This window comes from Leuresthes tenuis, unplaced genomic scaffold, assembly GCF_036924035.1.
Source record: "Leuresthes tenuis unplaced genomic scaffold, fLeuTen1.0.hap1 SCAF_22, whole genome shotgun sequence".
Lineage (NCBI taxonomy): Eukaryota > Metazoa > Chordata > Actinopteri > Atheriniformes > Atherinopsidae > Leuresthes > Leuresthes tenuis.
This window is the reverse complement of record NW_027325376.1, coordinates 19,688,183-19,705,096: the sequence shown is the minus strand read 5'-3', so window position 1 is coordinate 19,705,096 and position 16,914 is coordinate 19,688,183. Positions and strand designations below refer to the sequence as shown.

Genomic DNA, 16,914 nt, shown 5'->3' with positions numbered 1-16,914 from the left:
AAGAAAAAAAACTAAAACAAAGAAAGAGGCCACAAGGCAAGTTTATTTGTAGAGCACAATTCGTACACAAGGCAATTCAGAGTTCTTTACAGCTACATAAAGTTACTTAAGGCAAATAAAAACATTCCATAAAACAAAAAATAATCATTAATCAATTCAATTAAAAGCGAAAAAGTGCAGATAAAATACTTTCAGTTGTCATATGCACAGCTATGACAACTGGATTTAAACATTGTCAGAGTTGAGGCCTTGTCTCACATCTTCTGGAAGACTGTTCCAGACTTTAGGAGCACAAAACTGAAACGCAGCCTCACATGGTTTAGTCCTGATTCCTGAGGTTGCCAGAGATGTACTTTGGCAGTAGACCATGAAGAGACTTATTCACAAGCAGAGCTGTTTTAAAGTCTATTCTCTGAGCAACAGGAAGCCAGTGCAGATACCTGAGCACTGGACTAATATGGTTGTATTTCCTCGTTCTAGTCAGCACTCGAGCAGCAGCATTCTGGATGTACTTCAGCTGTCTTACAGCCCCTTAAGAAAGCCCAGTGAGCAGGCCGTTACAGTAGTCTAACCTGCTGGACACAATTGCATAGATTAGTTTATCTATGTCTGGTTTAGACACTATTCCTTTGATTCTGACAATGTTTTTTAGATAGTAAAGAGCTGCTGATGTTATTGATTTAATGGTCAGGTCTGAGTCCAATATTACTCCTAGATTTCTAACCTGATTATTAGGTTCTAGAGAGAGAGTCTCAAGATTACTGGTAACACTTTATCTTGGTTTCTGTGGGCCACAGACAATGATTTCAATTTTGGTTGAGGTTAACTGGAGAAATTTGTTTTGCATCCACACACTGATCTGTTCGATGCAGTGACATAATGAATCTACAAGCCCTTGTTCTCCTACCGTCAGTGACACATAGGTCTGAGTGTCATCTGTATAGTTGTGGTAGGACACATTATAGCTGCTTGTTAGCTGGCCTAATAGAAGCATGTACAGGTTGAACAATAGGGGTCCCAGGATTGACCTGGCCTCGAGATAGGACATGAACTAGTTTACAGCAGTACCAGAAATTCCCACATAGTCTTTTAACCGCTGTAATAAGATTACATGGTCAACTGTGTCGAAAGCAGCACTCAAGTCCGCAGAACTAAGACTGACACTTTACTGTGTTCAGGTGGATATAATTTGTCACCTTGACCTGTCTCAGTGTTGTGGTGGGGCCTAAAGCCTGATTGGAAAGTATAAAAAGCATTGTTAGACAGGAGAAAGTCAATAAGCTGTTGGTACACAACTTTTTCTAGGATTTTGCCTTGGAATGGCAGGTTTGATATGGGCCGGTAGTTCTTGAGTACTGTGGCATCAAGACTGCTCTTCTTTAGAAGAAGCTTAATGACAGCAGTTTTTAAGGCATTTGGAAAAGTTCCAGTCTGAAGTGAGATGTTGACTAGATGAGCGAGTTGTGGTAACACAGACTTTAGAAATCTAGTGGGCAACTCATCAAGGCAGCTTGTCGATGGACTCAGACTGCAGATGATCTCTTTGACTGTGTTGTCAGTGACTGGTTACTGGTGTGAAATGTCTAGCTGAGTAGTTAATTGTGTTGTGGAAATTATTGTATTTTTAATGCCTTGAACTTTGTCATTAAAGAATATTGCAAACTCATTACACTTAGATGTAGAAATTAATTCTTGATTAGAAATTAAGGCAGTGAAACTGGAGGGTTTGTTCATCTGTTTACTGTAGCAAACAGGACACGAGAGTTGTTACTGCAGTTTTTGATGATTTCAGAAAAATAACTATCCCTTGCTCTACACATTACTTTTCTTTGTAAATCTCATAATAAACCAGGAGCTTTGAACTGTGCCATTTCCATTCCGCTCTCAGGCTCTCCCTTTTCTGTGCCCTGACCAAGTCTTCTTTTCTCCATGGTGCCTTTTGCCTACTTTTAACCATTCTCACCTTGACAGGAGCAATGGTATCCAAAACATTCAAAACACTTGATGTGTAAGAGTTCAACAGATCATCAACATTAAAACACGGGATATTTTCAAACCTAATCATTTCCATAAACTTTGTCACAAGTTGACAAATGGTCAAATACTGTAGATTTTTTGTGAATATCTTAAATATGACCCATAACAGTGTCCTGTAAAGTAACCCCACTATAGGCAGCAGTAAGGAAATATGGCTCATAAGAGCATTTCCTCTATGATAACATCATTCTTTAGTCTTACCTTTTAACATGCCACAAAATCCTAATAAAGAAGCAGGAGGTAGGGTTTGGATGGTGCTGTTATGTGCAGCACTTTTAGTCAATGTGTTTTCAAACTTGGGACTCATGTTCAAGATGATGTGTCAGCTTTTACTTCTGACTTATGTTCAGTTGATAATGCACCATTACTTTACTGTAGCACTTTTGTCACTTCCTGGTTGGGTTAAGGCAACAACATCACATAGTTAGTGTTAGAAAAGGATCATGGTCAAAGTTAAAACAAATTCTTTTACAACAAATTGTCACCTTCATTGACATCATTCTAAGACTTTACATGAAGCACCTGTTATGATCACTGCAGGTTGCATAATCATAGAAAATAACTTTTTTGTTTTGTTGTGGCCTACACATTTTAAAGGTGAAAGTTTAAACAAAATCACAAAAAAATTTTTATTTTGTGACAAGTTGACACAACGATGATGCCTGTTCATTTCTTTGATCAAAGAAAGCACAGTCTAAGCAGACCTTAAACAAGAAGGTGCTCCTTCAACCATCAAGGCTTCAACAGGATGTCAGTAAAGGCTTAGTTTATGTATGTTGACTAAGGACACACTGCCATGCTGGCTGTTGCTGACAAGAGTTTGTTTTTGTGCATTAGCTGTCATCAAAACCTGGGCATCTACAATACAAACATAATGAAGCTATTCCTCCAGGCATACCAAAACATTGTAGCTCTATATTTCGATATATATGTTATTGCTCCATTGATCCAAGAGGGGATTTTTTTTTTTATCCATGTAGCTGTAGTTAGCAACAGAAATAAAACTCAGAACAACTTGTCGAATGAGAAACTTTGAAACACGGGGGACAATGACAAAAATATCACGGTTGTGCTATTGGGGAGATTTTCACTTGCTTGTGACTTGAGACAGCTAAATATATGCTCTCAAGAACAGAGAGTTTTTTTCGTTTCATAATTTTGTCCCCTTTAACATTTTTGGAAAGAGGACAGTGTCAAAAGAAGGCTGTCTCTTTGCTGGAGATTGCTCTGGCGCCCCTGGAACTGATTGTGCAATATAGAGTGTTGTACAAACTTCTAAACATAATGGACAACAGTGAACACCCACTATATAACATCCTTATCAAACAAATTTTTCTCAGTTGGAGGGCTTCGTCAGCTCCACTGTGGTAAAGACGATTGTTCAGGTTATTTCTGCCCACTAATATTAAGCAACACCCTTTCTCCTTTCTGAATTCAGGCACCAAACATATATCATAAAAATGTGTGCAATAACAAACAAGCTTTACACTGACCTTCTAACAGTGGCATTTTTATTTTGGTCTTCCTTCCAGGCATGGATGAAAGGTCAGATATTTAGTGTCTTATATGGTTGTAGAAAAGTGTTTGACAGAGCCTGTGTATTGAGGTTGGTCTTCCTGTGTTTAAGTTCTGTTCGATCTCAAGTTTCCACCAGTGGAAAATTTTACAGTGTAATTCACACCACCTTTACCACACGAGCGGAAGGTATACAGTGCAATTCCACTATAAACTGAAAGGTGTGACCTGTGCTCATGAGGTTATTGAAGTTATTTTCATGAGGTTACTTTATGTATTCAGTGTTTACTGTATGATTGGAAATGCTGGAGCTTGTGTGGTGTCCTCTCAGAATTTAACTGATATACAAATAGACAAAAGTTATTTATTTTAATTTAGCTTTATTTTACATAATACTTCCAGTCAAGTGATTTGTTGTTTTCTTACTTTGGTTTTAAACAAGAAAGTGTTCTTTATTGTTTTCTGCTCTTTACTCTGGAGTACACACAAACACTCTCCGTGCTGTCCTCTGGATGATGCCAGTCACTGTTCCTCTTCAGACTCAGAGCAGCATAATAGAGATCGTCTGCATTGTGGCTCTGCTCATGAGAATGACAAATTATTTTTTTCATATGAAAAATAGAACTGCAAATAACATAGAAGAAATAGAAATTGAATTGCTTCTATTAAAAATGTAGCTGAAGATGCTAAGAAAGGAAATTTGGTATAATGATAATATTTTTTCACCTACCACGGAGTCTGTGGCTGCAGAACAGGTCGGGTGTGATGCAGTTCCTGAAAATTAAAACATATGAATAAGCCTGCCAGCCAGTTGGATGCGGCAAGATTATGTTGATTCTCCTGAACCTTTACTTTTGCAAACAGAACACAGCTTTGACTTCAGCTTGTACATGACGAGACCCAGAACAAGGAGCACAACAATGGAAACTGTCAGAGCTGCTAACAGGCAGTACACCAGGAGAAGGGGGACTGTGGTGGAACCTCACATGCAAGAAAGAGAAAACTGTTACATACATTTATATTTTTTAGAAATACAATCAATATGAGTCATTTCATAGTTATTCCACAGACATCAATAATATTGATTATCTATCGTCATCACCTACCTAGAATCTCAACTCGAGTTCCATTTCCAAAGACAACCTCCCCACAGGAGGCCAGAGCACAGTAGTAAGTTGCAGCATCAAAGGAACGCACAGGCTTTATTTCAAGTTTTAAAGTACAATTTTTTCTGTCAAGCTTTTCATTTGAGAGGCTTGTACACTGTCTGTTGCTGGAATACATGACTGCAGGCTGAGACACACCATGTCTGAACCAGTACAGTTTCTGCTCTCCTGGACATGACTCAGCATACACTGTACAGCTCAAATTCACAGAGTCTCCCAGTCGAAGTTGCTCCACAGCTGGCTGATGGACAGAAGATTGTGTGTTGGACAGAGATGTTTTGACATGAAGGAAAACTCCTTGTCCAAATTCAATGGTATTGAATTCTAAAATCCCACAGTAATATCTCCCTGAATCTGATAGGTGAAGATCTGTGATTATCAGATTGTTGATTCCTTCCTGAGTTTGTGCATCAACTTGAAACCTTTTTCTATATGTTGGGGAGATTTTGGGTTCTTCACTGTGCTTCATCCAACTTGATATGGTGTGAGGTTTGCTGCCCAGGCTTTGCTGGTACCAGAAAAGAAAAGTCACAGTGTCATCTTGACAAGAGCAGCGTAAAGTCACTGCGTCCCCAACTTTAGCTGTCTTGACTCCACTCTCCTGAATTATACATGTTTTGTTGAGAGAAAGCCCCAGGCCTGCATACAAATGCACAATTATGTAATTTACAGTTTCATTAGCACTCAATTAAATTAATGCTTGAAGAACCCCCCCCCCAACACACACACACTAAAAATGTGTAAAATACTCACAGATCTTGTAAAGAAGCAAGAGAAAAACACAAAGTGGCATCATCTCTGAAGCTCTGTAGTCTGTGTGATGACGAATGCACTCAACTTTTATAGGGGACGAAGGCTGTTTGTGATTGGCTAAGATGAATGGTTTGGTTTAACATCATACTTATGAGTTGTTCCAGTCGAAAACATCTTTCTCTTAGATGACTGGAGAAATATTTGAGGTCAGTTAAGTCATTTTACCTACATCATTGTTATTTACACTATAAGTTCACTATAGAAATGTTTTTCATTTTTCAGAGGTGTAGAAGTTGGTGCATGTTATGTCAGCACCACAATATACTAAATGCAGTGTGCTTACAGGAGAATTTTAGATATTTGTAAAAAGAACGAAAAATCTGACATGACACAAGTTTGTATCTGTTGTATTGAGCAGTGTGTATGTGTCTGTGTGTGAAACTGTCTTGTTATTTTTTCATGAATAACTTTTAAAGACTGGGTATTTTTAATTTATGAGTGATGGGGAAGAGCTTCACATTGGATGTTTCATTTCAACTTCTAAAATGCATCATATATTGTCATTTTGTCAGAAACACTGGTTCTAAAACAACAGTGGGAACATAGTGAAATTGTGTATTTGCTTGTAACTATTCTTGTCAGTGTTGTGATGCCTATCCATCCATTTTCTATACCCACTTAATCCGATTTTGGGTTGTGGGGCGCACTGCAGCCTATCCCAGCTGTCCTTGGGCGAGAGGTAGGGTACACCCTGGACAGGTCGCCGGTCCATCACAGGTGTTATAAGGTGTTGTATTGAAAACCTGACCTCAAATTTTTCCTAAACCTATGAAAGTTGTTCTGGTTCCTAAGCCTTACCAAATAGGATTAGTGCATAAACTTGGCAAGACAGCGAGTGTAACATAGATCTCAAGTAATGAGTAAATAACTGAAAGAAAGGAACTTAAAACATGCTGCAAAGAGGTCTTGAATATAACGCTCCTATTTCAAAGTCTATGGACCTGTTCTCATTTGGTGCAAACATGTGTGCTGGGTGATTTGATCATAAGCGGACATTCCATAGTAGCCATAATGTGTTAACACCTGGTGTTGCAATGTATCCCCACATGAATCCATAATGACCACATTTGATCTTATCTCAGTTACCTGGGGCCTCATGTATAGAAGACCGTGAAGCTTTCATATTGTTAGAGAGCATAGTCTGAAAATCTGAAAGGCACATATGCCAAGAAATATCCAAATGTATAAAATTATGCTCATGTCTGATCCTGCACACTGTCCCTCTATAAATACTAATGAATATGAAATAGAGCCCACATGCATGAGCCAGTAACCCCACCTTGTATCCTCTCAAAGATGATTATGTATGGTGATACAGCACACCCAATATGTCACTTGTTGTCCAATTAACAAAGGCAAACTCTGTTGCAAAGAAGAAAAGAAATTCAGAGTGTGAGATCAAAGTGCTTTTCACAGAGATGGAGGCCATAAGAAAATATTTAGTGTCATCTTCATAGGTAATACAGCTGGCTCAGACAAATGAAAAATAGCCAAATTTAAAACAAAAAATTGTGTTGAATGACATTAAAGTAGAAGTAAAGGAAAGGATGATATTGCAGAATGTGGCTAATGCAGGTTGATGTGCATAAAATTTCAACCGGACTGGGCTATATACTCTACCTCCACCTGATTCCACCCTAAGGCGGGAACAGAGGGGTGAATAATAGAGAATTGAAGAATAAGAAGGGTCTATCGGTTTATCAGTTGTGGAATGTCTTCCTTGGAGTTGGGGTGTTTAGATGGTGACCACTTAGATCCCCTGCAATACATCAATGGTTGTGCATCCAAGCCTCGTTGCATGTTTTGGCCATTTATCACAAGACACCCTCGGCTGGGAAAGGCCCACCACAGGTTGATCAGACCTGCGCGTGTGACCTGGTGACTGAAGTGGTCTTTGGCACCCCATTCTGCATCTTTTCATTCAATTCACAACCAGTTACTGCTTCGTTTAGCCACAGTGGAGAGTTCTTTAATTAATTTCAGCTGCACCTGCCCTCGAATAACCAACTCCTTCAGCAGCCTTGTGGTGGAGGCTTCATCAGGCCACATGTTAAAGCATCCTTGGGCGAGACATTGAACTCCACATTGCCTACCAATGCAGCTTTCGGTGTACGAATGTGTGTGAATGCATAGATGAAAGCGCCATTTAGTACTTAGCACTAAGACGTGCTGTGAATGTTGTATGTAGTGTTGAGTCAGCTAGACTAGAAAAGCATCATAAAATTACAATCCATTTACTAATCAAGGGACACTGGGTAAGTCAGCAGGTGGGATAGAACTCTAAAACACGTAATTACCTTTACATTACATAAACTATTTGTATTTTACAGAAAAAAGAGACATGAAAAAAATTATTTGAAAAAAACGTGTTTCTTGAGGACCATCACTGCATTAATGTTAGGTTAGAACATTTGCATATGTATTAGGGGACAGGTCAGCCCTTATTACTTTTCACAACCTGCCCTCTGGACGTCTTTTTACTTATTTATTATTAAGCACCAAATAAGCCCTTCGGACTTGTTTGCAGTATAAACATTATATAAAGATGTTTGATTAATTTTTTGTTGCTTTCCCATGTTGCATAGGCAGATGAGTTGCTCAAATGCAAAACGTCACAGCTAGGTGTCTAGCCGCCTTAGAGTTACTAGGACTCAAGAGCAGATGCTGGAGACAGGGAGGATAAAGGTTAACAGAATTTATTGTACAGAGGAGGTGATTCAGTTCAGTTTTCAATTCAGTTTTATTTATATAGTTCCAAACTACAACAATTATCATCTCAAGGCACGTAAATAATATAATCCAATTCAAGACAATTGGAATTCAATTAATTGTACTCATAATCCAATTAAATCCAATGAATTAATTTAGAAATAATCCAATTCATTCACATAGAGCCAATTCAAAAAACAATATCCTAGCTAAGGAAAACAACAGATTGCACCGAAACTTCAGTCCAATCTCCCGTCCTGAGCGTGCCTGTGGCGACTGTGGAAAGGAATGACTCCCTTTTAACAGGAAGAAACCTCTAGCAGAACCAGATTCAGGAAGGGTGGCCATCCGCCTCGACCAGATGGGGTTTGAGAAGATAGAAAAGAGGGGGGGAAAACACCGTAACACCATTCAAAGGATACCTGTTGGAACAGGGAAACACAAGTTAATAACCACAATAATGTCACATGTACATAATATCATTTGAGAAATGAAACAGGAAAAAGAGAGCAAAGTGAGGGGAGGTGTGACAGATGAGGTCCCCCAGCAGTCTAAGCCTATAGCAGCTTAACTATGGGATGTTTCAGGATCACCTGAGCCATCCCTAACTATAAGTTTTATCAAAAAGGAAAGTTTTAAGCCTAATCTTAAAAGTGGAAAGGGTGTCTGCTTCCCAGACATTTACTGGCAGCTTATTCCACAAGAGAGGGGCCTAATAACCGAAGACTCAGCCTCCCATTCTACTTTTAGAAACTCTGGGAACAACAAGTAAACCTGCAGTTTGGGAGTGAAGTGCTCTGTTAGGAAAATATCTTACAATGAGATCTTTAAGATATGATGGAGCTCGGTCATTAAGAGCTTTATATGTGAGGAGCAGAATCTTAAATTCTATTCTGAATTTAACAGGGAGCCAATGAAGAGAAGCTAAAACTGGAGAAACATGATCTCTCCTGCTAATTCTCATCAGACCTCTGGCTGCAGCATTTTGGATCAGCTGGAGGCTTTTCAGAGAATATGTGGGACAGCCCAATGATAAAAAATGACAGTAGTCCAGTCTTGAAGTAACAAATGCATAGATTAGTTTCTCTGCATCACACTGAGACAGGATGTTCACGATTTTAGCAATATTACGAAGTTCACTTTCGTAATATTGCTAAAATCAGGAACAGTCCTAGAAACCAGTTTTATATGTATGTCAAATGATAAATTCTGGTCAAAAATAACTCCAAGGTTCTTCACTGTAGAACTGGAAGCCAAGGAAATATTATCTCGAGTAACTATATAACTAGACAATTTCTCCCTGAAGCGCTCAATTCCAAAGAGAACAACTTCAATTTTGTCTGAATTTACAAGCAGACAGTTCTGAGTTATCCAGGTCTTTATGTCTTTAAGACATGCTTGTAGTCTGACCAACCTATTGGTTTTATCTGGTTTCATAGATAAGTACAGCTGAGTATCAACAGCACAACAATGGAAATTTATGCCATGCTGTTTAATAATGTTACCTAATGGAAGCATGTATAAAGTAAAAAGAACTGGTCCAAGCACAGAACCCTGAGGAACTCCATGACTTACTCCAATGTGTGAGGAAGATTCTTCATTTACAAGAACAAACTGGAATCTATCAGATAAATATGACTTAAACCAGCCTAATGCAGTTCCTTTAATCCCAATAACATGTTCAAGTCTCTGTAACAGAATGCTGTGATCGATCGTAAGAGGCTAAGAGGAGATCATTGGTAACTTTCACCAGCGCTGTTTCTGTGCTATGATGCGCTCTGAATCCTGACTGAAACTCTTCGAACAGATTATTTCTATGTAAATGATCACAAAGTTGAACTGCAACTATTTTTTTAAGAACTTTAAAGGAGATTGGATATAGGTTGATAATTAGCCAATACTTCTGAATCAAGAGTAGGTTTTTTAAGTAAAGGTTTAATTACAGAAACATTAAAAGTCTGAGGTACATATCCTGTCAACAAAGACAGATTGATCAAATCCAATATGGAAGTGTCAATTAAGGGGAAAACCTCCTTGAACAGTCTGGTTGGGATTGGGCCTAAAATACAAATTGATGGTTTAGAAGAGTTTAGAGATTGTTCTTATTCTCTTCTATCAATGATGAATAATAAGCAGTTCTAGCTTTACAAAGGGCTTTCTTATACGTTATTAAACTATCCTTCCAGACTAATTGAGACACTTCTAAATTAGAGGAACACTACTGTCTCTCCAGCTTTCTTGCAGTGTAGATTGTAGATTGACAGGAAAGTCCAGGAAAGGCGGTACTCTGAGGGTGGAGAGAGATAGTTAGGAGGAGTCCAGATAATGATATGCTAGATGTAATGGCTGGTTTTATCCATACTAGATACGAGAATTCGAGAGAGAGGGGAGGGCGCTGGCTGTGGAGCAGTGGCTTTAAGATGGTTAAAGCTCCTATAAGGCTGTCTTGATGAAGTTAGATGAGGAGCAGGTGCATGAGGAGCAGGAGCAAGAGCAATCCAGACTCCCTGGGGTCCATTACACAAAGCAGGTCTAATCCTAAACTCTGAGTTGATCTACTCTGAGATAGAAAACTCTGAGTTTCCGGTTCCAGATACCCTGATTTGAGTTAGTTTAGTCAACTCTGAGTAGAGTTAAGCGCGTGAGCCAAAACTATAATAAGCCAGCATTAACGAAGCCCCTATCCGACGAGTCACCATGGCAACGGAGAAGGGGAGGGTTACTTTTTTCACCAATCTCGAATTGTAAATCTTAATGCGAGGCATAAGGCGAGTTTCGACAAGTTTTTAAGAAAGAAGTTTTGAAAGAAGTGTGACACCGCAGCTGCAAAAGAGAGGGAGACAGCATGGGAGAACATTGCTGCTCAGGTCAATGCGCAAGTTTAAATGTAGTCCTTCGCAATCACAATAATATTACAGGGAAAAACTGCTTGAATGTTGGACAGAGAATGCTATTCATTTATTTCATTTAGGTGCAATCCCACAGGGGAGAAACGCACTTGGCAGCAGCTTAAGATGAAATGTAAAAACATTGTTCTAACAGGTAAGACCTCGGCATGGAGGTACCTCATTTTGATCAAGTTTTACACTGTAATGTAAATATTAATTTCTTTTGTCCCAACAGATTTTGAAGGTACCGCTCAAAAAGATAATTATCTGGAAATGCTTAAACATCTATGCTGATGACCATATCCCGACAAATATTTAATTCTCTGCGCAGTAATGCTGCACCTTCATTCACGGGATCGTTTTCAAAAGGACATGCCGTGTTCGTGAAAAAAGTCGCCTCCTACTGTGCTTAATGGACTTCTAGAACTAGAAGAACTAGGCTACGCAAAAACTCGCTTGTTGACTGAATGAATGAGGAAATCAAATGGCGCGTGTGGCAGAAAGAGGGCGGAGACAGAGAAAAACTCGAGGTTGACTGAGAAAAACCTGGTCCCGACCAGGTCCAAGTACCCCTGACTGCAGACCGCAGATCGGGGCGGGGCTCAATGTGGGCGGAGCTCAACGTTGAGCCACGCCCACGTCGAGTCCCGATTGACGCCTTCTTGGACGCCATCTGGTGGTGAAGACCATGAAGCACATTACCAAACACCAATGTATGAAACAATTATAATAACATATATTAGATAGATCTTGTTTTTTCTTCCCGTCCATAATTTTATCCATTCTGCCTATATTTAAAACAAAGTTTTTATAGATTTTCCCCAGAACAGAAACAAAAACATACACCTCTTTATAGAAACCTACTGTATATGATTATACCAGAGATAGTCTGTACATCTCACGAACCATATATGTGTCAGGAATTGCAGAAAACTGGACCCAAATGCAGACGCTGATAGAGACAGGTAGGTGAACAATAAACTTTATTTTTACTCGCAAACTGAACTCACAGACAACATGAGGAACACAGGAACACCAGCCATGGGGAACAGGCTGCAACACAGGACAAAACACAGGCATAGAACACACAGGAAGACAGGACACTGAACTTCAAAATAAAACAGGAGCACAATAGGGAACAAAAGACAAAGACCATGACAGGACATTTGTAGGGGTTAGCATTCAAAGGCAGAAAACGCCTGAGATCAGTTGATTAACTGAGTCAAGTCTTGTGTACTGTTGCTTGGTTGGGACGAAAACCTGCAGCCACATGGCCCTTTGTGCAATAGTTTGGACATGCCTGCTTTCTCTGGACAAGACAAACTGGTACAAAACAAATGGGAATGCAGAATACATACACTGCCTTAATAATACCCTTGATCTTGTGCTGACTTATGGCATTGAGAGTGAACAGTTAACAGTGTTCCCCCTCAAAACCCTGTCTTGTCTGACCATTTTTAGGTCACATTGGGAAGCTATTGAGCTGAAATGCTCATATTTATTTAAAATGAGTGTAGCAGCTTAGTACTACACTTGTTTTATGAGACACACATTTGAGGGCTGCATTGGGATGTAGCCTACTTGTGTTCTCATTAATGTTTCTTATTCAATCACCTCAATCACTGCGTGATTATATAAAGATAGAAAAATAAATAAAATACGGAGGAGGAGAACAGAATATGAAACAGTCTTTACTTAATTAAAAACTAAATGAAAACAATGAAATAGGAGTGTTATTCCTGACCAGCGCGTCAAAAAACATGCTAGCAAGGAAAACGAAACATAAAACCCCATGAATCTCTTTAATGTGGCTCAATGTGGGTGGAGCTCCGCCCCGATCTGCGGTCTGCAGCCAGGGCTTACTCACCAGGTTAGGTTCATAGAGTCTGTTAATACGGTAACTGATCGAGAGCTTAAGTTGCCTTTCCTTCTGAAATAGGCTAGAGTTACCTCTCTTTCTCTGGTTTGAATTACCTCCCTTTGTGAAATGGAAAACTCAGAGTTTTCACTAAACCTGCTTTGTGAAACGGACCTCTGCTCAACCCTCACCTAAGACTCCGAAACCAAAGCAACAACAACCAAGCGTGATCGTGGCACTAAAGGACACAATGAGTATTTGTACATGTTTACATGACAATAGAAAAAAAGATTAATGTGAGATGCACGATGTGAGGCTGAGCCAGTTGTTTGGCTTGTGTGAATTACGAGGAAGTTAACAAAGACGTTTTTTGCGCCAATGAGACTTTGCACAACGTATGTGTGAAAGAGACTTTAAAATGTTTGAATAGAATTACAGTTTTACAACTGTAGCATCACCTGATGCAAAATCACGATTCAGTGAACTTAATGATATTTGGGAAGTAAGTTCATGTACATTTGTCTCCCACAGAGAGACGTAGACGTGGTTGAATGTCTTGAACATTTTCTCACACAGTTCACAACATCAGACAAAACGGAACAGGCCTTTCTCCCAAGGCATGATCACAGTTCCACAGTTTTTCAACCATGCTTTTTGCATGGTCACAACATTATGCCTCTGGCTGTTACAAGTAAACAATCAACAATGTTAACCTGTCTTATGTGCCCAATTTCTACACAAGGTAAACAAGTATTTACCTTATGTTCCTTATGGGTACATTATTATGCATATCAGTTATGCCTACATTAATCAGAAATAATGGCTTTTCGATGACAATTGAAAGAGTAATGTTGAATGTTTGTATTGCAAAGGTAAACCTTGTATATGTACTCTACACATTATACAAAAACAAGAAGCTGACTACTGCCTGTGACACGCACCTGTCCTTTTATCTCTGTGGTCTGCATGTTTGGGTTTCGAAACAAGCGACGGGTAAACGTACTATTGTTGACTCAGAAAACATGATGCTTTACTGAACAACAGTCTTCTCAGTTCAAGCCAGCTTCCTGTGTCATGCACAGTAGATGGTCTGCTGTTTCTCAGAATGAGTCGAAGCTGAAGCGGAAAAATTAAACTTAATTTTTTTTCAATGAAAGTCAGGCTATGTCACAAACAGTGAAAAGAGGAAGCAGTGTTGTCTGTCTATAGCATTTAATTAGATTGTATTGGGAGCAAAATCAATGCAAATGTAAAAAAAAGTTGTTTACTGGGGTCTTGGCAAATTGAACACATTACTGGGTTACTGGGTTCTGTCTCCAATGTAATTTGAAGCTACGAGATAAAGCTGGCATGTTTTTTAATATGCACACACGCAGCTTTTACTGCTTGATATAAGCTGAGTTTTCAGTGAACCAGCTACTGAAAAGCTGTTCAAATCTTAAATTTAAATCTTGCTATGACTCTGTTGAATATGCAGTAAAACTTGTATAAATCCAATTCTAAAGGTGGAATTGGACCATTGACCAGTTTATGGAATAGTCCATTTGATCCAGGGTTTGCCGACAGATTTAAATGTATCTTCAACTTCAAAATCCAGTTCTGATTAGTAGTGGTTAACATTAACACTCTTCATGTATGTAGCTAACCGATGGCTTTCAGACTCTTGGCTTTATGCATTTTTTTAGATTAAACACATTTTTTATCATCAATCTACACACAGTTACACAGTTAAGTTAAGTTCACTGGGCCACACAAAGGCAAACAACCATGCACTCTCACCCTCACTCGTAGGGTCAATTTAAAATTTGGATTACAAACTTAAAATAAAAAAAAAGTGGACAGTTCTCGCAACCTCAAGTATTGGTTTCATTCTGACATGAACCATTTTTCCCAGATTGTGACACGTAACATAGAAATATGTGTGCCTTTCTAATTGTGTTCAGTGAACAGAGCTGGGCACAGGTGAACTCCAGGAAAGTTGTAAAACAGTCTCAGTTTGAAGGGCTACAAATAGAACAAGGAATCAGTCATGACAAAAGGTCATTGTATTTTATAAGGAATTTTTTTTTAAACTAACTTTCATTATGGATAATTGTTGTCTTAAACTTTTGCAGCAACTTTCAGATTATGAAAGCTCAGATCTAAGTTTGCTAAAGCAAAACAAAAAACAGCAAAGCATTCTTCTTAAAACAGCTAATTCATTTGTGTGTACTTCACACAAATCGGGTTTAATAGAACCAGAAAAAGATAGCTGATGCTGTGGTTTTAGATTAGAAACCATGACAGTTTTTTTTATATAAAACAATATTCGCCTATCGCACTTAAATGATTTTGTTTCAGAATTTTCTCGAAGAATACCTCTGCATGAAAGTCCCCATTTGTTTCCTATGATCTTTTGCTTTCTTATAACACTCAAAATAGGTCACTAACACGAAGATGTACCATCTGGTGGTAAAAATGTTGTTTGTTTTTTTCCATTGTGCTTCCCGTTACAAAGAAGTACATTTAGGTCAGTGAGGGCCAAATAAGTTTCCTGTGTGCCTCTGCAATGTCAAACAGAGACCAAATTCTACCTTTTATGCTCACAGAGAGTGTTTTGTTATTTATAATATAAATATAAATATTTTTATTTTAATTTATTTAAATGTAAAAATCAAAAATTGGAATATAAATGCATTTACAGCTTTAAAGATAATAAAAAAGAAAACTTGTACATACAGAGAAGAGAAAGCAAAGCCAGGGCCCTACCAGTCTTCTCATAAAGCTCCTCCCCCTCCTTCCTCTATTCTGGGGTGACTGTGAGGCGGCTGAAACAAACAAACTGCATCAGAAATGACCACACAGACATCCTGTTAGGACGGCGCAGAGGTGGGGCTGACAAAACCGCTGAGGTTGATGCGAGAGAACTTGACCAGAGCGGGAACTCAGAAAGATTTTTTTTTTCTTCCTATTTCTCAGAAGCCTGCAGTACTTGAAAGCACATCATTCTAAAAGTCCAAAGTTGACACACACACAAAAAAACACGTAGCTTCATGGCTTTCAGCTTGAGATTTCTATTTTGTTCCATAATTGAAGATTGATTTAAGAAAAAAATATAATATCATGATGGTCTGACTGCATTCACAGGGTTTAAGTTAGCAGCTAAATTATTCAAAGAGGAGAGCAGTTTGTATGCAGTTTTGTATGCCATAAGGGGTGGCTATAAATCAGGAGGAAGAACAGTCGCCCTCCAATCAGAAGGTCAGTGGTTCAACTCCAGGTCACTTGTCAAAGTGTCCTTGGCCAAGGCACTGAAACCCACATTGCCTACTGATGTATCCATCAGTGTATGGATGTGTGTGAATGGAATAGGAAGCACAAAGTTATGTATAGACTGTACATACTGTGTGGGTGAATGTGGCATGTAATGTTAAAAGCGCTTTGAGTGGTCAACTAGACTAGAAAAGTGCTATACAAGTACAGTCCATTTACCATAAGATGTTGCTGTGATGATGCTTAAACAAAAGGCAAATGAAAACTTTTTTATGTCATTTGACCACAACAAGTGGTTTCGCTCTATGGGTGGACTATCTGAGCAAATAGGACAGATCACATGTTTCTGTTTTTGGAAATGTTCAGATACACATTTTGTTTCTCTTCTGCATTCACTTTGAATAACATGTATCTCCAGACTTTGCTATCTGATGTCTTTGACCACATCTAAATTTGTTGATCATTTTTAAAGTTTGGCTTCATGACTGAGCACTTCTGTGGAGTCTTCTGTAGGTGGACTGCTGCCTCCTACTGGCTAGAAGCTTTACTGCGCACATATGTTGAATATTTTTATCAAAATGTTTAAAAGCAAACACTACACAGTATGAATGCAAAATATCAAAAGCTTATAGTTAACCATTGCCCTTAAAGATTTGACCAATTATATAATCAACTT

At 38.8% G+C, this 16,914-nt stretch overlaps 1 protein-coding gene across 1 annotated transcript; it reads right to left on the bottom strand.

Moving 5' to 3' along the window:
* Positions 1-3,926: 3,926 nt before the first annotated feature.
* Positions 3,927-5,514, bottom strand: LOC140281873 (uncharacterized). The gene is made up of 5 exons (XM_072376376.1): positions 5,472-5,514; positions 4,659-5,357; positions 4,405-4,533; positions 4,283-4,326; positions 3,927-4,133 (listed from the first exon to the last, which is right to left on the bottom strand). Exons 1-5 carry the CDS (start codon positions 5,512-5,514, stop codon positions 4,005-4,007), a joined length of 1,044 nt encoding a protein of 347 aa, XP_072232477.1. The 3' UTR covers positions 3,927-4,004.
* Between the last annotated feature and the right edge of the window lie 11,400 nt (positions 5,515-16,914).

Excerpts from the sequence above, each read along its gene's own strand:
- LOC140281873 (XM_072376376.1), bottom strand. The coding sequence starts at position 5,514 with ATGATGCCACTTTGTGTTTTTCTCTTGCTTCTTTACAAGATCT. Across the intron at positions 5,358-5,471 it reads CTTGCTTCTTTACAAGATCT|GCCTGGGGCTTTCTCTCAAC; the intron begins GTGAGTATTTTA and ends ATTTGTATGCAG. Across the intron at positions 4,327-4,404 it reads GCTGTGTTCTGTTTGCAAAA|GAACTGCATCACACCCGACC; the intron begins GTAAAGGTTCAG and ends TTTAATTTTCAG.